The sequence below is a fragment of the Falco punctatus genome (assembly GCF_963210335.1).
Source record: "Falco punctatus genome assembly, chromosome: 1".
Classification (NCBI taxonomy): domain Eukaryota; kingdom Metazoa; phylum Chordata; class Aves; order Falconiformes; family Falconidae; genus Falco; species Falco punctatus.
The window spans coordinates 20,451,749-20,473,414 of NC_137580.1; the positions used below are offsets into that span (position 1 = coordinate 20,451,749).

The 21,666-nt window shown below is 37.0% G+C and overlaps 2 protein-coding genes across 2 annotated transcripts in view; one reads left to right on the top strand and one right to left on the bottom strand.

The window, feature by feature from the left end:
- Positions 1-21,666, top strand: part of LOC308058191 (uncharacterized protein) — a 95,065-nt gene that overhangs the window by 33,197 nt on the left and 40,202 nt on the right. The gene's annotated exons all lie outside the window — the stretch shown is intronic.
- Positions 6,338-21,666, bottom strand: part of SYNPO2 (synaptopodin 2) — a 101,050-nt gene continuing 85,721 nt past the window's right edge. The window contains exon 5 of the mRNA XM_080373542.1: positions 6,338-10,612. Within this exon, the coding sequence (XP_080229668.1) occupies positions 10,046-10,612 (567 nt within the window). The 3' untranslated portion in view covers positions 6,338-10,045. The remainder of the gene's footprint in view (positions 10,613-21,666) is intronic.

Below are 21,666 nucleotides of genomic sequence, written 5' to 3' on the forward strand. Positions count from 1 at the left end.
ACTCCACTTGAAAGAAGTGGCAAGTTTGTCGTGCTCTACTCACTCATTTTTAAATTAGTCATGCAACTTCTTATTAAAGCAGTTTTCAGGGAGTCACAAAGAAATTTTTACACCACCATCTACAGTGACGTAATTTTTCATGTGTGTCATATTCTCCCCAGGTTAATGGGAAAGACTGCTGACATAAACATGCCTTTGGTGCCTTTGAATATGGCTGTGCTATTCTTTTCCCATTAGTGGCACAGTTGAGCACCTCAGTAGCAGCTGAGTTTATATTTTACGTTACTGTTAGGATAGTTACAAAAAAACATGTGCGCCTTAGTAACAGACATCATCAGGACCATCTGAATCTTAATTATTTAAGACTGAAGACATTGACAATTATGATTTGGCAGTGGCTCATAGAGAAACTCAATGATTCTGTTGATTTGCATGGATTTTGTTTGCTTTATTATAGACTTTTTGTGAGACTAGAGTGGTGATGTGGGAAAGGATGGGTGCTTCCATTATGGTAAGGCAAATGCAGACTCCCCTTTTATTTCTTCTGATTTTTTTAACTAATCCTTCTACTGCCCTTTTAGGTTAATCCCTGTTCACTCAGCTATGGTTACTATTGGTTAACAACTCCAAAGCCTTACTCTGTCGTAGGTTGGGGTGAATTTTATCTGGCAGACTGGGCTGTAACTTGATCAGTCTCTTGAATTGCTAGATTGTTTCTTCCAAGGATTTGGAGCTTCCGTGCTACTTATTTTCTGAGCTGTAAGAATGTAATTGTGCTGGTTGTTAAGTATGCACTGCTACTATAAATAGTTAGTGGATTATAGGTGAAGGTAAGAGCCAAGAATGCCTGCGTTGAAGTCCATTGTTACCATTGTCTCAACAGCCCTGGGCAATTCACGTGTTCTTGCATTGTCGTATTTTCTTCCATTTGTAAAATTAGCTAATGACATCTATCCACCTCATGGTGTTGAGATCAGGAATAATTAGCTAGTATCTGTGGTAGTCATTAAATAGTGCTGTGTGAATACCTCCATCTTACTTAGCTCGAACTGTAAAGTTTTACGGCATTTGAGTTCTGCTTCTGCTGCAGCATGTGTGTGGGCAGGCTGATAATTACAGTTTGGTGTCTGGTGTCCAGACTGATCTTCTGTAACTGTACCATACCTTCTCTGTCAAAATAGAGGCCTTGTCAGGGAGAGCATTTAGTATATTAGCCTATATGGATTGTGTACCATTGCCCTCTATAGGGCAGCGCTAGACTTCGTTAAAAGTGGTTATCTTGTTTTGGGCTTCCAAGTTGAACACTGAAAGGATACACTAAACATTTCTTCAGGAATTTGAGTTTTGAAAAAGTCAGTCGCTTTGCTAGTAGTTGTGCAGGATCTTCCCATCCTCAGCCATTAACAAAAGATTAAATTTTACTGGTAATGAACATTTGCAAATAACTTTAGATATCACTGTTCAGGATACTGACTTAGCAATTCAACCAGCCTGAATTTTATGAATTTTTCCAGCTAAGGAGGAGAAGCATCTAACAGCTACAGCCTAGCTCAACGAAACAGCACAGCTCTAATTTTGGAAAAACTTGAGAGAGGACAAAATATGGTCATATTCTATAAGTAAGTTTGAAGTGTTTAGTGACAAATTGACAGTATTTTAGCAGAAAATAAATTAAATTCACCAGCCAGTTTAGTTATTGCAACTAAGAACAGGATTGCATAGGGTTTTCATGTTGCTGAGTGTCCATAACATGCTAGCCTGCTTAGCTGTTCATTAAAGAGGATAATATATAGTCTCTTTGATTTTATTTTTTCACTGGTGTGATTTGCCAGTATGACTTGGTCAGGGCATGAAGTCTGCAGTGGCAGACATCACAGAATGGCGAGTCCGTTTAGAATACTGCTTAGCACTATTGCCTACAAGCTTGTCTTAGATCTGTTTTCTTGTACACTCCCAGCTGTCTTTCTGTCTGTGCTAGACATTGGGTGACAGGGACCAGAATCAGGTGTTTCAGAGATTGCACCAGTCCCTAAAATGCAGAGGGGAAACAGAAGCATGGAAATCTACCATGTCCTACAGTCTAATAGAATAGTATTATTTTGCTTTGCTGTTAACACATGATTTTTTGGGGGGGGGGTTCCCCCTCTCAGTCTCTGCCTATCTCACATCTTTTGTGGGCTGTGAGCATTCTATGTATATGTAAGTGAGTGTTCATTATAATGCACTTCCTGTGCATTGGCCTAACTATGTATGCTTTGTCAAAAAATACAACACATCTCATACACACTGTAGTGTCTGAAAGGGAGATCATGAACAATGACAAAAATTTAAAACAGGGGAAGGCAATAAATATCAAAGTAGACACAACCAGTCAAATTCATATCTGGAAAAAAATTACAATGTGCCTTGAAATGCCCTTAATCCTCACTGTAGTTGTGAACTTAGTCCTAAAGCAGTTTCATGTTCTCTGCCCTCTGGTACACAGTTTATGGCAGAGCATTCAAAGGAGTAGAAACTATTATAAAGGTCACAAGGAAAAATAAAGTTACTGTTGCTACTGTCTGAATCCATCCAAACGCCTACCAGTGGCCATCCAAACCTGTATTTACACTGCTGTTCATTTGAGGTTAAATACAGAGGATTCACGTCTAACTCCAGTAATACACATCCAAAACACAGTGATCTGTATCTAATTTTGTCCGGGTAAACAGCAGCTTATTAAAACACAGGAAGAGATGACTAATGATCTGTTCCTTTGAGAAACCTCCGTGTTGATTTTGAAGAAGTGCTCTACCTAAAATCAAGATTATTATGGCTACCAAAATAACAACAATCATCTCTTCACTGCCCTTGGATGGGTTATCAGGTTTGTTGATGATCCATGTCACAAGTACAGAAATATCTGATCTGACCTCTGCAAACCTAGATGAGTTTGGAGTGGCATATGTCTGTGGTCCTGGGACTTGATTTCTTGTACCAGATCAAGTCTGGTTAGGTGAGGAGCAAATTCAGGTGCAGCACTGCATTGGCATGGTTATATAGGTTCTGAGACTGAGCTGGCATTGCACAGCCAGGCAGCATGGTTTCAGAGCTGTTAAGTCCTCTTAGAATTCATTGTACCAGGATATACTATAACACCAAATACACCTCAGGTCCAGATACAGAGGCATGTATTCTGTTTCTTTGTTTGCTAAATTGTCTTTTCATTTTACAATTTAGCTTAATGAAGAATTACTTATAAGTTAACCGTGTACTTATCCTAATGTGACCAAAATAAAATGTCACTTCCCTTAACAGCTTCAGCATTTTAAAAAAAAAACAATTTACATGCTAAAGATTTTTCAATACCTGTACTGAAGATATACCTGTATATATATAGAGAGGGAGATATAATCACCTATCTTCCAGCACTTTCCACACTGTCAAAAACTCTTTGATCCTCATTTGTCCAGATATCCTATAGACTTTGCATCCAGTCCACCTATTTTAGGCATTTATTTGGGGATGGAGTTAACCTCTGTTTAAGAATGCCTCTGCACATTGATTATAGAGGGGGCCAAGACAGTAAGAGAGTCCCAACCGAGATAACTATCCATACTTCTATACATCCAAAAGAGCAAGTTCCTAACAGAAGATGACATTACAAAATCTGATTAATGCCTTATTGTTTTGTCGATCACATTTTTAAAAACTGCAGGCTTCAAAGTACTACAGAACTGCTGACACCAGTTCCGTCCTTGTGAATTCATGACCAGTTGTATTTTGTGGTCCTGCACATTTCTGTGTGAGGTGAAATCCTTGCCCTGCTGACATAAGTGGTAAATTAGTAAAGCTCCCATTGACTTAGCTTGGATCAGGATTTTGCTGCATGTGTTCAAAGGTTTTTTGTTGCCTTGTTATTCTGTCCTTGGTGTTGCTTTGAACTGCATTTTTTCTCAGGGCATACAGGTTCAGGAGGTAAATTGATTTATGTATTTCTACACTGATCTTTTTATTTTGTTTTACTATCACATGGAAAATCTCTTGGAGTTTTAAACTGCCACAGCAAGTGAAAAATGGTGCACAACTCCACAGAAATAGTGGAGAAAATAATTTTGAACTTTCACATAAGTCGTGAAATTATGTGGATCTGTAGAGGGGAATTTCTTGGAAACTAGAAAAGTTATCTGTTTGTTTCTCATCTTTTAAAACAATGGCATCAGAGGCTATTCTTTGGTGCTGGCAAGTAATTCACCAGAGAGCTTCAGTTTAAGCTCTGTGTTCCAATATGCAAAAGATTTGCATTTAACTGTAAATATCAACATGAAAATCAGAGTAGCTGATGAGCACCTGATCAAAAATGCTACATTTTGTTTATTCTTATAAGCTTTTCTGTTAGAAAAAAAAATATTACAAATACTGTAGAGTTTAGGATATGCTGACTTGTTTCATTCTTGTTTTCCTAAAATACTGATTTTCCGAGATTAGACTCAGGTGCATCCATTCATAACAGGAAGTGACTGATGAAAACTAAGATGGCTTAGCATATTGTTAATAATATTGTAAAATGGCTATTGTTTTAGAACTGCCATAGTCCCATGAGGTTGTCCATGCTGGAAAAAAGTACCAAGACATCTATCACTCTGTTTCTGAATGTCATAAAGCTTCTTATTTACCATTTTTGCCTTGGCCAAATTGTGCTTGTCTACAGCCTGCTTAAGATTATTGTTTACAGAATACAAAATTATTTTTCCAGCAATTAGCATATCTTTCCTTAGGTTTCTGTATTTATAGGGGAAAAATAAGTCATGAACCTCTGCATTGTTTAGACAAAATTATCCTCAGGTTTTGATTTATTTTAAAGGTGAAAATAGATATAGGTATTACTAATAGCTAGGGGTTTATCAACACCCTTCTTTACTCAATGTGTGTCATTTATATTGTAATCTTCCAGCTGTATTTGAACTGCACCACAGCACAATATGTTCTTATTCTCCATTAATGTCTACTAATTAACCATTGCCTTTCTCCAGAAAGAAACCCACAGCTTAAGTGTGCATGCACACAAACACTCCTGAGTTCATTTTGGTTTGAGTATAAAATACTTGGGTCCTTTTTGTAGGATTGGAAAGATGTGACCAAACTCCAGACATTTTACAGCACGTTGAGCACCGTTTCTGACACAGCAGCAACACAAAACTTATTTTCTAAAATCCAATAATATATCCAGTGAACAATTTGAAATCACTTTGTGTTCAATTTGAAGAAAACTGGATACTGGCCTGGAAACATCTGCTTTTCTTTCTGGACTTAAAATTACTTATTACACCAAATAGTTGTTCTTCCAGGCTCACATTTAGTAATTGAGCAGTCTGCCACACTGTAGTCATTTTAAACACTCTTCAGTGTTGATGAACACACCAGAAAATGTAGGGCATTTCAAGAAACCCAAAACATTATAAAAAACTAATGACTGTTCACCTTTGTAGTGAGATTTTTAATCTGTCGCAAATTACTGAAGTCAAGGGAGTTATGTTAAACTGTGAATCTGGTTTATGCTTGCTTTTGTTATGATGTATTTAAGAATTTACCAAAGAAGAATGAAAACTGTAATAATGAAAAGGAATAGTACTGAGTGTCTTGTAAACCCTTCATAGAGCAAAGCTATTAAAATGCTATTGTCAGTCTTCATCAGTTTCCCACGTTTTACATGCATCAATCATTTTTCTTGTATTTGGGGCAAAATCCTGCTTGCTTTACAAATGCAAAAACTGCGTTGCGATTCATTTCATGTAAATAGTGAAAATTTGATCTGGCCTTTCAAAGGTAGATGGTACATGCTGTCCTTATTTCCTTAAGAGTTATTCACCCAAAAAATAGTGCGAAGATTGAGTTCACAGTTTATCCTCAATATCTATTTATTCTTCAAATAGTAGTTTCAATTAAGAGAAACAGCAAGACAATACAGCAAAGCAGCCCTTGTGAGAAAACCTACAGGAACTAAACAGAGGTTTAGATGCATGTAAAGGTCAACATGTAATTTTATGGTGGGGATGAAAATGTTCAAACAATAAAAACTACTCTGACCGTGTTATTTTACCTGGGTAGGTTGTGCTTCACTGGATTTCCTTACTCTGCTTCGTCAGTATGAAAATGAAATTCTACTGAATTTGACAAGTTGCCATTTGACCTGATGTTGATTTAAGCTTCTAGAAGCTCATATCAGCACGAGGTCATCGACAGGCAAAGTCGGTGAATCTAAAAATGGTGCAGAAAAAAGAGATTAGACTTTACTGTGGTTCAGATTATTTAAACAAACAGACAAGAATTTAGGGAAAACAAAATTGTGTTTCTCATCTGATTGGTCAAATCACTTTATTAAATGATACAATTTACATCTGGCATGCACTCTCAAATAAAGTGTCCTTTGCAGTGAGGAAAAAGTCTTTAGAAGTGAAAAGCCTTTTATAAAGATAATACAGTCTTTTGCTACTAGACAGAAATGCAATGTGAATAGATATTTGGTTGTGTTAAAGCAAACCAAAATGAAAACAAGAACAAGACTTGTGAACATCATCATCTAACTTAACTAAAGAAAATAAATTTTCATTTTTACTGTGTATTCAGATACTCTGCATATTAACAGAGACACCCCTGAGGGTGAACACAAAACCAACTTATTTAAAATATCAAGAAAATTTTTTCCTCACATTTACTGAGCATACCTGTGCATTGAAAACCAAATGTAACAAGTACTTAATATACTCAGAACTCACGCACAACAGTCACAACTATTTGTTAGGAAAATGCTTTGCTAGTGGAGGAATGGGGTAAAGAACAATAAGTGAAAAATGCCATGTGGTTCTTCATAAAGCTCTGTATGCATTAATATTTCATTTAGTAGTCTGAGCCTGCTGCTTCCACTGAAATCAGTACATTGTCTCAATCTGGTTTTAGCCTGATTTCCTTTGTAAACAAGGCTATGTGATCTGTCTGCATGCCTCTGTGTATGTCTGGTCTCCCATTAATAACTTCGGAAATGTTTATTTGTTTCATTTCTATGTGGCAGTGGAATAGATCTCAACAACAATCCATTGCCCACAGACTTTGTAAAAATAGACGCTGGGTGGAGGATGGATACACTTACCAGTGTTGCTATTGAGGGAAATGCTGCAGTGTGAACTCATTCCTTGTTAGATATGAGAGAATTCATGTGGGAAAGAGAGCCAGTAAATACTCAGAAGGAGGAAGAAAAATCTACAGATCACATTAAACACCAAAGTTAATCTATGGTAAGATACCAAGCCACATGAAACTCAACATCAGTAATTCTCATGTTCAGAGAAGTACTTAATGATGAATTCCTTCTTGTGAATAGAAGAAAATCACAAGGCCATACTTTATTTTTCCTGGGACTTTGACAGAAAGTCAGTGATTCTGTCTGAAACTCTGATTCTGCCATTCTTACATGTTTGTTGTGTATTTGGGGGCAGGGGTTAGAGCTTGATCCTAGAATATGGTTTGCTGTATTTCTTTGTGATCATAGCATTAGATCCTTTTTAATATCACTTTATCATAGCTTTTTTTGTAATATGAAAATTGTAAAACACTTTTGGCAATTTTTAATTGCACGTGACTTAAAATAAGCACACATTTCCCCTTCTGGTAGATGTATGACCTTAGAATTCACAGCATTAGTTTCAATGGAAAGTCACAAGTTAGGTACCTGATTCTGAAGAATTAAAATAATTGTGTTGGGTAAAAATATGGCTTACTGCAAACTCATTAATCTCATTTCCTGTTTAACAGCGTAAAGGATAAAGTTCAAAACAGAGACCTGAACTTGACTCTGATTCAGGGAAGCCTTTTGTTATGGTAATACGGACATTCAGCAAAATATGTAAACACATACTTTTCAGAATGTAGACCTTCTGTGAAATACACATCAATATTTATTGAATGGCCTTAATTATTTTTAATATAAATTTCAATGAATTTCACTTTGAATTACAATTTCACTGAAACTAAGTGAAAACTTGACATGTACTTCCAGGGAGATAGACCTGGATCCAAAGACAAGCCCTTAAGGCTAATAAGATTATCACAGTCCCATTGGTTTCAGTGGGAATATTCCCAGTCATGATGAAAGGGAACATTGTGGGACTCTGCATTTCTGCGTGTGTGGCAGGAAAATTTACTCTGATTATGGACATGTATGACTCTGAGGTGTAAAGCTCATTTTCAGGCATATCATGGCAGCCTTGTTCATGTAATTTGTCTAAATCATCTTTTCTTTGCAAATTCTTATTTTGTGAAATAAATTTGTAAGGTGCTATAGCAATATGATCCTAGTTTAAAGGTTCACAACTCCCATGTCTTCATTTCCTGCTTGGTCAAAAAGATCAGCTGATTTTAGGGAGCATTCTTTCTGACTAGACAATTACTGCCACCTTAAACTCATTAAGGGTACATTTTTCTTGTAATCATTTGTTCTTATGGGAAGTTCCAGGTCAACTGTACTTGGGTTTAATTTTCCTCTTTTCTTTAAACCAATTATATTTTATAATTGCTATAACGCAAAATTCTTTGCAGATGGGAATTTTTTGTAATACATTCTTCCTTACTCCGTATATTAGTTCTTTCTAACTAATTACTTTACTCACAGTTGACAACCTTACCAAAACTAAGGATGGTTAACAGTTCTTCTGCAGTAATTGTAGCTGACTGTGCTTGACAGATCCTTGAAGAATGCTCCACAAAATGAGGAGGATGCAGAGCACTCTGTAAAATATGGGATATTCATTTAATGCATTAGCAACATCTAAACTACCCAATAAGCTTGGAATACATATATTTTTAGCCACATATTTCTATTGTTTAAACAACCTGTAAATGCAAGATATGTATCACCAGCAAAAATGATTTACCATCCCTTCAGATACATCAATTTGTTTAATTGTAAAGAACCATCCAAATATTTGCTACTTGTACAAGACTCATACCATATAACACATGTCATAAACCCTCTTTCACATACAAATTTCTATGTAGAACTGGTATTGTTCTTGATAAACAACTTATCTATGTCTTCCAAACTGAGAATACAAATCAAAAGCTTTCTAAACATTGAGCTATCTAGATACTAACTGCGCAGCCCGTCAGATTACCAGACATTGTAGTAGTAAATGTTCAGCAAGTAGTGCATTTCGGAGAGAAATAAAGGCCTTTCAGCCAGTTCTGACTTATTTGATAGTTTATTACAAATTAGCAGTTTAAATACACTCTAAGTACTTTCCTCGTCCTTTTTGTTCTTCAAGTATCATGGTACTGATCCCTATTAATAACACCTTTCTTCCTGTTGTGTTCAGATTATTTGATTAATTACAATATGTAAAACTTCATCAAAACTGTCTTGAAATATATCTGAAATGGGTAATTGCACAGGATTGCATATATCTACATGTTGTAGGGATTCAGGTACCATGACCACAGATGTATTTTAACTGTTGCCACAGTAAAAATATTCATTGATTTACTTTCTTAGCTCATGTTTAAAATGCAGTAAAGAAAACATATGGCAAATAAGCCAGTGCTTCCAAGTATTCCACTTCCATTGAAACTTTCCAAAGCATGGTTCTATCTAGTACACCCAGAAAACCTACAAGGTCCTGTAAAATGCTTCTTGTCTTTAAAATGGCCTTGTTTTACCTCCCCCCCGCCTTGCCACATTAATTTAACTGCAAACACTTGTACTGTCTCCATCTACATCCTTTCTAATTTTTGTATGGAGCACGTTGGTCACCCCACTTTCATCCCACCCCTCACCCCAAGAAATGTGTATTTTTGCCTTTTGACAAATAGAACAATCTTAGGTTAGGTGTAAAACTGAGTCTATTCTAGAGGCCTCTAGCCCTGCAGTCATGTGAAAACTGTGGTCCATTCGATTTTGCCTCCTCATTTCTTTAGTTCAGAGATTGCTAGGCTAGCAAGAAACTTTCCTTCTCCAACTCAAATCTAAGGCTTGTAAAGCTGGAAGAAGGGAAAATATGCCAGGCCCTTCAGCTGCTCATGTTGGACGCCTCCATCCCCTTGGCTGTGGGTTGTAGTTTGAATCAGCTGTTGACAAGCAATAGTCAGACCTGGAATCCATTGACATTATATCAGGATCTGTTCGGGACCGTTGGCTGCAGTAAGCATACTGCAGCTGAGAGCCAGCCTGCGTGGTTGCACTTGGGGCAGACAAGGAGCTTTTGGGGGACGATATAATACCCGATTTCTTCCCCCCTAATGAGGCTACGCTACCAATTGGGGCTGGAGGCTCATAAGACACTTTCTGCTTCCATTCATCTGGTGGCTCAGGAAGTGTTTTCCTGCGAGCGGCTGAGACTACGTTAGCAGCAATGGATTCCTGCATATTTTGGGGCCCAAAAGCTTCATCCACTAAGCCAAGAGGGGATCTTGCTGCTGCTTCCCAGGGAGTCAGTCTCTTGCCAGGCCTGTCGGCTGCTGTGTCTGGCTTGCTGAAGTAATCAGGGGCAGGCTGAAACAGAAGAGGAGAAGTAGGAGAGATGGCTTGAGAAATGAATGAAGAAGGTCTCCCAGGAAGTGATAATGAGCGTCCACTGCTTCTTTCCTAGGAAAACAAAATACCAGAGTTACAGTTGTTAAACAACAAAAAAGAAAGCCCCTTCACTTTCAAACTGGAACAACAGACCCTGAATGCACATGACATGCTGGCAATCTCGTTTTGATATGGTGTATGGGTACTTTTAAATACTTTAATTTAGTGAAAAGAGAGGAGGTATTACAAAGGAGGCAGAGAAAGAAAGAGGAACAAAGGCAGAGCATATTGAATTTTTGAGGGAAGTAAACAGGCCAAAGACGGGCTTTTGCTGAAAAGCTACAATTATGTTAGCAACTGCGCAGCTTTCCCACTACTTAGCCAGTGTGCCTTGCTCAGAAAAGACCATTCTTAATAATGAAAAAGGACGTAATGTTGTGACAGTTCTGTATGTGTTTACAAGATTGTTTCTAATGTGCAGGCACAGCCTAATTCATTTGATAACAGGCTCTGTCTAGGACATCTGTCTGAGAACAGATCTTCGGCAATCCCCTTTTATGAAAGGCATTTCTTACTCTAAAATTATTAGACATCCTAGTTTTCACTTTTCAGGGTACAAAATTGAACAAAACCCCCTAAAGATATTAATACCCTTACATGACGCTACTTAACCTGGCTTCTTTAAAAGGCAATGCCCTCAAAATTTCAGTACATTCCGACCCATTTATACGAGCAATCCATTCATATTTGACAAATCCTAATCTTCTTAGTAATGCAGCACTTTGAAACAGAAACTGTGTTCATGAGAAGGTTCTGCTGCAACAGTCATTTGGTGGTGTACGAAACAGGTACAGCCTTTTCCCCAAGCCAGACATGTTCTTTGTGTTCATTGTTTTTACCAAACAGTCTTTACACATGTGGTTCCTAAACTCATTGATTTACACCCATTGATTCATATCCTGAGGTTTAAATGCCATTAATTCTGAAATCTGATGTGAAATTCCAGATTTCCTTTTATCAGAGGCATTGCTAGAATTTTGTTCGTACACCATCGCCCTGTGTTACTTTTCCTAATTAGCTTCCAAAACTTAAAATACAGGGAACATGATCTAGATGCCAGCCAACAGGTATCTAATCATACAAGGTATAGCTTATCTAACAAAGATTCACATTGAAATATCATGATTTACAGGCTTTTCTGTCACAGGATCTTGATGCATCTAAGAAACTTAAAAGACCTCTGTGTCACACAGGCTTTTCAGTTATGTTTTAATATCAGCCTTCTATATGAGAGACAGAAACTGAGAAAGAGAATACTAGTTTCATTATTTTCAGTCAGTTCAGTGGTGCTCAGTCTGAATCTCTTAAAAAAAGTGTAGAGTGACACACAGAGGTGATGTAATGAGAGTTTTGACAAGTTTCAGAACTAATGCTGTATAACAGACTATCCTTTCACCTCTTAGCTATAGCCAGCTATTCCCAGTTTGCAATTCCAGAGAGGAAACTTCACAACATTATTAATCCTACCCACACATACTTAGGGCAAACTTTCATGAGGTTCTACTTCTATCTAGAAAAAAACCAACTTCATTTTGAGTGACTTAGTTAATTTTTAAGAATCCTCACTTAAATTTAAAAAGACAGATCTCAACTGAGTAGTGATCTACCAACTAATATGCTACCCACTAAGATGGTAGCATATGAAATGCAAGAATTATCCATTTGGAAGGTGAGTAAAACAAAATATAGAACCTTTTTTCCCCATAGATGAAGTTATATACTGTCAAGAATGGATTAAATATGTAAATATATTTAAACATAAAGTTTCTTTGTATATTCACCTGATGGAAGGGATCATGCTTGGGGCCAATGAGTGGTAGACCCAGACTGGCCAGTTATAATATTTCTCCTTCCTCTAATGTATTGCAGTTTCTTTCTTCACTGAATCCTCAGAAAAGTGCTTATTCAGCAGGCCTGGTTAGTGCATTTTGTTTAAAGTATTGGTAAGAAAAAATTTTTTAAAGTGCAAAATCATAAGTATGCAAAATGAGATACAGTTTCTATTAGAAATTAATCTCATAACACAAAACAGGGAACTAAGGAAATAAGGCTGTACAGAAGGATGTAAAAGCTGATCAAACAGGTCCACCTAGTTAGTCTATCTGTGTTAACTGCTCTTGTGAGGTTGCTAGAACATTGTCTGTGGTGAGTAGACAAAATTTCCCCTTTATTTAATGGAGGTTCCAGTTCCAAGCCCCATGAGCACTTTGTAGGATTCCAGAGATGCTGAGGGAAATGATACTGATAAAAGAAGTGTTGCTAAAATATCTGACTTTTCAAGACAGTTGGATGAAAAGTTCATCAAGTTGCAGAAGTATCTTTTTGGTTTAACCATTAGTGATAAAGAAGGAGCTAATTTCCTTTGACAGCTTTTAATCAAAGAATGATGAGTTATCAAGTGTATTTCACTATTTGTCTAACAGAACGGTCAGTTCTACTGTGTTACAGAGGTAGAAGTTTAACTTGTACAAGCAGAAATAGTGTAGACTAAATCTTCATATTATGGCGAGTTCTACATTTTTTTTTAGAACAGGTGGTAGATCAGATTCAGCAGAAAATCAAGGACATTAATGGTAAGTAAGATACTATTCTATGATGGAAACTATTCTATGGATAGCTTTGTTATCATACAAGGCAAAGAAATGGGACTGGCAAGAGAGCTAACATGACCTCATAGATAAAACCTGTGCATGAATCAAACAATACAGTATACAGGAACTAGCACGGAGTTTTGGCAACCAAACTCGGGGATGAGTGTTTTTACTGGCTTGAGAATCTCCTATGTCCTTAATTTGGAAGAACTCACTGAACAAGTGTTTGTATTTCACATCACATCTATCCACAGCACCTGTAATGTCATGCAAATCATAGATTCAGCATGTAAGGGCTGTTGCAGAAAAAGCAGAATCTCAAATACTGGTAATCTGGAGATTATTATTATATCTTTTGAATTGGTCCTTATAAAAAAAAGTTAATAAATAAAAAAAACTTTGAAGATGGAAGATTTCGGTCCCATAGACAAATACATCTTTCTCCATTTAGATATGAGATTCTGCTCGGTTGAATAGCTTTTGTGCGGCATGGGTCTGGATTTGGCTAGAGTGTTACGCCTTGCAGGAAGATTGGCAGGTAGCAAACCGGAACATCGCTAGTGCCTTGGGAATGAGCTTGGTTATACTAAAATTCCTTATGTTTATTTTGTGGTTTGTTTTTAACTTTAGTCAAGCTCTCAGGGATAAAATGATTAGGTAAGAATCAAAATGGTTTGTACTGTCTCATGAGGCAAAGAATGTTTCATTATGTAAAGATGGCTTTCCTTGTGCCTGAATAGGATTACCCCATGATTACTCTATTACATTAAACCATCTATGATTCATAGATTTTTCCAATGGAATTTGATTTACAGACTTCCAAGTAACCTGCAGCAACTGTAACAATTTACCTGGCCAGTGAGAGATTGTGCCAATTTATCTGGAAAAAATTACTTCCTTAAAAATTTATAAATTATTCTCCTTTTCTACCTCAGAACCCCAAAATAAGAATAGTTAATTTAAATTCTTGTCTATTTTGCCAAAGTACTACTTGAAAGCACTGGCTTTTGATTTGCCAGAGTGGTTTATGCAATTTTTTTCATTGGTCTCTTGGATCTTGCATATTTATGGACATTCCTAGACTTCAGCTTAGTAATGATCATCTGAGAGACTTTGTTCTGACAGAAAGACAGACCAGGATATCCAAAGAATGCCCCAGTGGACCACTTAGGTGCTAAGTATCTTGTTTGGAGACTAGATGCATTGAGTACACTGAACATATCCAGTAAGATCTGAATCACTGAAGATAATTGATGATTACTTCCTACTGAATGATTATTCAACTCACATGCAAATCACAACAGAGTTCCTGCTGCAAGATCAAACTGTCGATCTATGGACTGTCAGCTCAATGATTCTCATCTGTAGGCAGTTCTTTAGTTCTTTAGCGTGGTCCTGTTTTGGTATTCTCAGACCAGTCAAATTCTTCTCCTTTCCCACTGTGTGTGTTTTTAACTAACAGTTATCTTTTTGGGTTGCAAGAGGACAAAATCTTCAAGGGCAAATAGCATTCCAGATAATTTACCTGGGAAAAGGCTGAAGTATATGGTCCATTCTGTAAGGCTCTGAAGGAATTTAAGGAAATAGTTAAGAGAGCACCGCATATATTTACTAACTTCCAGTTGTAATGTTGTGTCTGGCTGTGTGGCTTTTGATGGAGAGGAAGAGTGGACCAATATTTTTGGAAGGAAGAAGCTATTCACAGAAGAAGCTGGCTGAATTCTGTGCATTTCCTAAAGAGAAAAAGTCTTTGCTATGCTAAAGGTGGGCAGAAGAGGGTTTGAAGACTTGGAAGATTGAAGAACATGGAAATATATTTGGCCAAAGTGAGTCTTAGTTATTTTCAGTTATATTCTTCTGAAAATAAATAGCAGTTGTCATCGTCATGTACATTCCCATAAGCTCAGCAAGAAGGAAAGAAAAGTTTATATTCAATTTATTTTTAATAAACATAGGAAAACTAAATACCTGGTTTGTCCTGAAAGGATTCTGCTAAGTTTTACAAGGTGGCTGCAACTTGAAGCAGTTTTAGCCCTTTGGATTCAGGAGAATATTTCTCAAATTTTCATGTATGTTTCACAGAAAACTACTGATTTTCTTTCATCACCCATAGAAGAAATATAGTAAATGCATCAGTTATGTGCAGTATGCTGTCGTGCCACAGTGTTTACATTTAGGAGGAGGGATTTAGTCTCTAAGCCTACTGACTGCTAAGATTGTTATGGTAATAGCTGTTGTACTAAAAGCAATCCAACAGCACCCTTCACTGCAGATTTCTGTACATTGCATAGTGACATAATTTTGCAATAATTTATTGAGTTAAAAAGTAGTATATTTCTATCTACCCCAGCTTTATTCTGAAATTGACTCTTTGCCTTCAGACTATATAATACTGCACATTTTTTCACACTGTGAATTAACCTGTGTGGTTAAACAGGTTTTAAACATTTGTAGAAAAGCATGATTTTTCTAAAATACAAGTGTATCTCAAATGCAGAAACTAAAGATAAGATCAATATTGCCTTGTTTTCATTGCAGTTAATTTTTATTATTGATAGTTGTGTTCCTAGACTGAAAGTCTAGGCCTGAACATTTGTAAGTTAAAAGCAGGTCTGTATTTGATATTCATATACTGGTTTCTGTCACTACTTTGGTGTTCAGCCCCTTCAAACTAACAAACACAAACTTTGGAATTAAGGCAACATTTAATCACTAGAACTCATCATTCATACTGGACAGCAGTAGCCAGATGTAGTGACACTATTTTTTTCCCTTCATGTTTAATTCTTGGAGATACATCTTTTGACAAGTGGGTACTAAAAAGAATGTTCTTTTCTTCTTCTTCACAGAAATTGAGGGAGGAGAGAACTAGTTGTATGCTACCAGAATTATTACATTATCACATACATTATTACTGTAACCTTGTTATAAAACATTAATACTGTACCAGCACTCGAAGTATTATGCTGCAAAACAAACCAGACCCCAATACAGTAGTTAATTTGTTTTCCATTGCCTCATGTGAACATTTTCAGAAGGAAAGTTCTTTTCTACAATAGTTATTGTAGGGAAGGTGATTCTCAGATGGCGAGAAGAGGAAAGGCAGTTAGAGCTGTCCACTGCAATCACAGAATCCTAAGAGCTGCTGACTAGCTTGGGTGTCTGTGCAAACAGATTAGGTTTAGGTTAACATTGATTTTAAAAATGCAGGCTATTTATAAACGGGTCAATGAAGCAAACATTTATTGTACCACAAGCATCTCTGGTATTTATAAGCTGTATATTAATATAAACTAAAAATGAATTTAACACTACTTCCAAAAGAAACTATTTCAGTGTATAAATAAACGAACGTAAACACAATACTTATAAAAGGTTCATGCACCTATAGATCTATTTAATGTAAGTAGAGGGGGAATCAATAATATCTGAATTAATAGTCCAGAAAAATTGGTTATTTGGAATTTACTGCTATTGCAAATTTCTTTATAATTATGGTAAGCCGGAAGAAAAAAAGAACAATACTTACTTTCATAAAATAGTGCAAATTTTAAAGGCAAGAGTCCGAAAGATATTTTTCACTTTACAGACCAAGTGGGAATGCAGAATAGTACTTAGTGAAATGATTTCACTGTACTTTTTCTGTCTTGGGGCATATCTCCTTAATAATTGAAAACTGTTTATATGTTTATGTGCTGAAACTGCCTTTTGACTGGTTAAGGAGACATGTATCGCATATTAGAAAAAAGTAAGTAATTCTGTTTTCTCTCAATAGTCCAGTGAAATCTGCATCATAGGCTCCCATCTGATTAAGTCACTTGAAAAAAATTGACCTAGGTGTCTAAAGTCATTAAGGCAGTTTTATTTTTATCTTTTCATTAGAGTCCTGGTCCTTAATTGCATATCAAAGCGTGTTTAAATGTGAGCTAACATTAGCACCTGGCTAATATTTACACAAAAAGGGGACAAAGAAGGAGGAAGTAGGTGAAACCATTGTGCTATCTCAAAAAATGACTGTCTATAAAAAGTCCAGAGTGATGCATTTCTTATTTTACTTTCTATGGGCTTGTAACGGCTACTGCAGTTAGAGACCAAACCACTGAGAAAATGGTAGGACAAAATAAGTAATACTTGATTTTTATGCCTTCTAATGCTTTCCTTCTTTAAATTTTTTTAAACATTAAAACAAGGACTTCAGATTTTTAAACTGGACTGTGTATAGAAGGGAGACATATTGTTAATGTTATTATAGCTTTTTTCATCCTAAACCATTTACAATTTAAACTTTGTATAATGAAAAAGTAATTTATTTCTGAAATGCTGCCAGCTCTGGAGTAAATGCTGCAACTATTTTGCAACATGAATATAAAAAAAATTGAAATAAAATGGAAATATCGTATTTATTTGAAACTCCGGAAATAATTTATAGCAGGCTAAAATTGGAATGCAGCATTGTGGTTAATGGGCATACTAATGGCTGGAGAGGCAGGGAACGTTACCTGTCTTAACGATGAAAGCCTTGTCAGTGGCTGTACTGAGACTAGTAATAGATTAGAATCCAACAGTTTGTGTCTGATTCTAACTGTGTCAAAGTTCTCTTGTCAGGGCTTGCTTTCAGAAATTTATAGAGAATTTTAGAACTGGAACTTAATTTATTCTAACTGTAGATTGTTTGTAACTGTGGTATTATTTCAGGTGAGAATAATCTTATTTTCATCGTTAGTATACAAACTAATGAAACAGTTAATGTCAACCATCTTACGTAAGCTTTGTGACAAATTCTGCTTTTGACAATAAATTCCTTTTTAGTTGTCAAGTAATGGTAGAAGAGAAAAGTAAGATACTAGATTTAGGCCTTCACTACTACAAAATGTCTACACGGAAAAGAAATGTAAGAGTGCTGCTAACTTGTTTTAAATCAGTTATTCAGTTAGCTCTGTTTGCACCGGTGTAAATGAAAGAAAATCAGTGCTTTCCTTTATCATTTACTCTTTATCCATATACGATTATCAAAATACAGTACAGTTATGCCTATAACAAGCAAACAGCTGAAACTTTTGTGGCCATTATCTTGGCTTTCCTTAGAATTGACCGATTATCTCTTGTAAGGAAGATTATTTGCTGCCACCTTCTGGACTTCTGTATTACACAGCTTAGAGGAAGGTCTTAAGACGATGAAGCCTTGTGAGTGAATACTTGAAAAACAAGTGCAAAGTTGGTACACGTTTCTGAGCTTGCTATGTGTCCAAATGCTTCTGACCATTGTATGGACAAAGAAAGAATTTTAAGTTGATATAAAGTACAGGCTAATGATATTTTTTCTAAAAACAAAGAAAATAAGTACTGTTTATCTTGTAATACTTGAAGGTGGTGGCACTATTTTTGCTGAACACACCCAGACTAAAAGATAAATTACCTAGTTCCTTATAATTTTCTTATCAAAGCTTTCAAACTGAAATTTTCAATCTTAGTTATTTGTTTTTTTCTTATTTACTTCATCCCAAATGATCCAACCATTTCATACGCGTTTCAACCAAATGAACCTATACCGTTCAATCATTTCAAAGAGTGACAGTAGGGAAAATACATGGCAATGACAAAAAATCCTTTTCCTTGGAAAGTGGTACCACTACATGCCTTAGAAATGGTCTGAGACTAATCTTTGTATCTGAGGTGTGTCATATTTCCATGCAAACTTTCCTATGTGTATTCAAGCTGAGAGCCTTGTACAGGCTCAACAGGAGCACCTTGCTTTTTACAGCTAGTTCCTTAGAACACTGTTAGCAGCAACAATGTTGTTAGGCAGGAGGGGTTTATTCATTGTTACAGGTCTAAGCTGCTGTACGCTGTGATGTCTTTGGACACCACACAGGAGAACAAGGAGATTGTCCTTGTGCTTTCTCTGCCTGTCTAAACTGCAGCCTATGTGTACCCACGTGGGCTGGAGAAGTCACTGGGGTGTTCCACAGCTTCTGCACTGGCTGCACAACTGGGTTTTCATTCACCAAAAAGTAGTGCATGCAGGTGTACAGTGCATACCAATGTCTCTTCCCACCATCGGGTCCGAACCTGAGACTGCACACTCACCGATCAGGACTGAGATGCACTGCAGAGCACCACTGCCCCTTGACAGCGCCCAAGACCTCCTGCCTGGACCCAAGCAGCCTCAAAGGGGAGGATGTCTGATCTGAATACAGCAGGGGCAAGAAGCAGGCTTTCAACAGGGTAGAAGAAACAGACAAGGGAAGTACAGAGAACAGAGTGGACAAAGCAATACCAGGAGCTGGCAATACTTGATACAGAAGGAAGATCTGTATTCAGCACTGGGTTGGAGTGAGGCTGATGAGGCTAGGACCTGATGGCCAAAGCTCCTGAGCTTGGATGAGAAGCCTAAGGAATGGAAAACTGGCCTGTGTAGCTCACAGTGAGGCTACGATGAGGAGACCAGGAAAAGAAAAAGATGAAGAAAGGGGGCAAAGAAGGTACATTCAGGGAAAAGAACCTATACCCACTACTGTATATTTTCCTCCAGAGTTCCAGGGAAATTTCTTCCCTAGAGGAATGAAGTTTGTACTTCCATAGTCATCTCTGCTGTCAGAAGACTGTGAAGCCCCTTTGGAAACCTGTGTCATCCTCCCATCGATGGGCAGGATGTCAGCATGTGTTTTCTGCCAGTTACTGCAGCAGCAAGGTGACAATGGTCTGTGGTGGTTAAAGCCATGCTGAAGGAGCCTGCTGATTACAGTATGCTACATGATAGTATTCTGGGGTTTGGTTTGTTGTTCTTAGAAAACTCCTGGGTCTTTCACAAAGCTACCTTGAAGCAATGCTAGCGAAGTTGGAAGGTCAAGCGTTCAAAAGCTATGAAATGCAAGCATCACTGCCCAGTGCATATGCATTTTTCTAACATTTCAGTACTTCTGCCTCATCGATGTCAGGGCTTCATTTAGGAAACAGTAGGATTATATAGCAAAGGAGCATATTGTGCAAAAGATGTTTTCACTGGTAGGATTTCATAGCTGGTCACTGAGGATTCCTTTTCTGGGCTTCCACCTGGAGACCTGCGATCTATTAACACTCACAGACTGACGTTAGGGATCACATACTTTGATACAGTAATCAGTTCATATGTTACTGGACTCTGAAGATGCTAAGTGTCTTGAACTGGACACCCAAGGCTACTGAGTACCCTAGTACCAGTGCTGCATGCTTCATGCATTATTTACTCATTTGTAGAAGGCACTAGTATAAAAATGAACTATAGCTTCTGAATGACTTGGATACTAATAAAAAAAATAGATGAGGAAATAATTCTGCACGAAGAGCACACTTTGAAGCGTCAAATAAGGAGTGGTGCTAAGCACGCAACAATGTCAAAACAAAACAGTACAGAGCTATTTGTCAGATGAGCAGTATCATTCTGTGCCCTGAATTGAGTCTAGAGTCCTATAGAAAAAAATAGCAGATGATGACATGAGTACAGATGTTTTGTCCACACAGATGCCCAAGAGGGTTGTATTAAGCTGGTACGGGCAACATTAATTCCGAGTGCCTCATTTTACAATCCAAACAGTAGTGTTTAAGGTTGTTTTTCCATAATTATATACACATGGTATCATGTGCTTGCTTCAGTACTGTTCCTGTAGCAGTAACAAGTCTGTCAAGTTTCTCCGCCAAAACACTTTTCTGAAAATAATCTTCGGATGAGAAAAGTTTATAATTTTGTACATCTGAAATACTCACAGCCATGCAACAGAGTATAACGCAGATACAGATTTACATTAGCATGCACGAGAAGTTATGTCGCTGCCTCTCATTTTCTTTAATCTTTTGAATTTTTAATGGATGCCATCGTGAGATTTTTTTCTCATTTGTCACAGCTCTGCACTTTCTGATGTCAGCCAAAGAAGCAGAAAGGAAGTATGTGGAAGACTTTTCTGAAGAAACTTACAGCACAGTTTGATTCATAAAAGATGTTCAGGTAGTGTGGCTAGCACTGGCAGAAATATCTGTACATATCTAAAACTGTTTATCTAATCAAAGAAAATTAAACTGCGGGCAGATTTTGAGGTTTTATTGTGACCTGCTTAGGTTCCACTTTTAAATTACAGGCCTGAATTGGGAAAATTACTAAGACTCTAGGAAAAAAACTTAAGTGTACCCAGATGCCCGTGCTTTGCTTTTGTTCACAGTGTAAAGCTGGGTACCAACAACAACCTGCAGAGTCAGACCATAAGAAGTAGCATTCTCATAGATCAAAGAAAAAATCACTAGCAGTTTATGAATTTTTTTTTTTTTTTTGGAAAAAAAAGAGATTTCTTTTTGCAAAAACTTTCTTTAAAGAATTGTAAATATTTTTCCATAGGTTGTTACTGTATGGAGACTTCTGCTTCTAATATAAATGTACTGAATTCTTTGCTTTGCAATCAGTTAAAGCTAATACTGAAATCAGTAAGCGTTGGGCTGCATGTCACC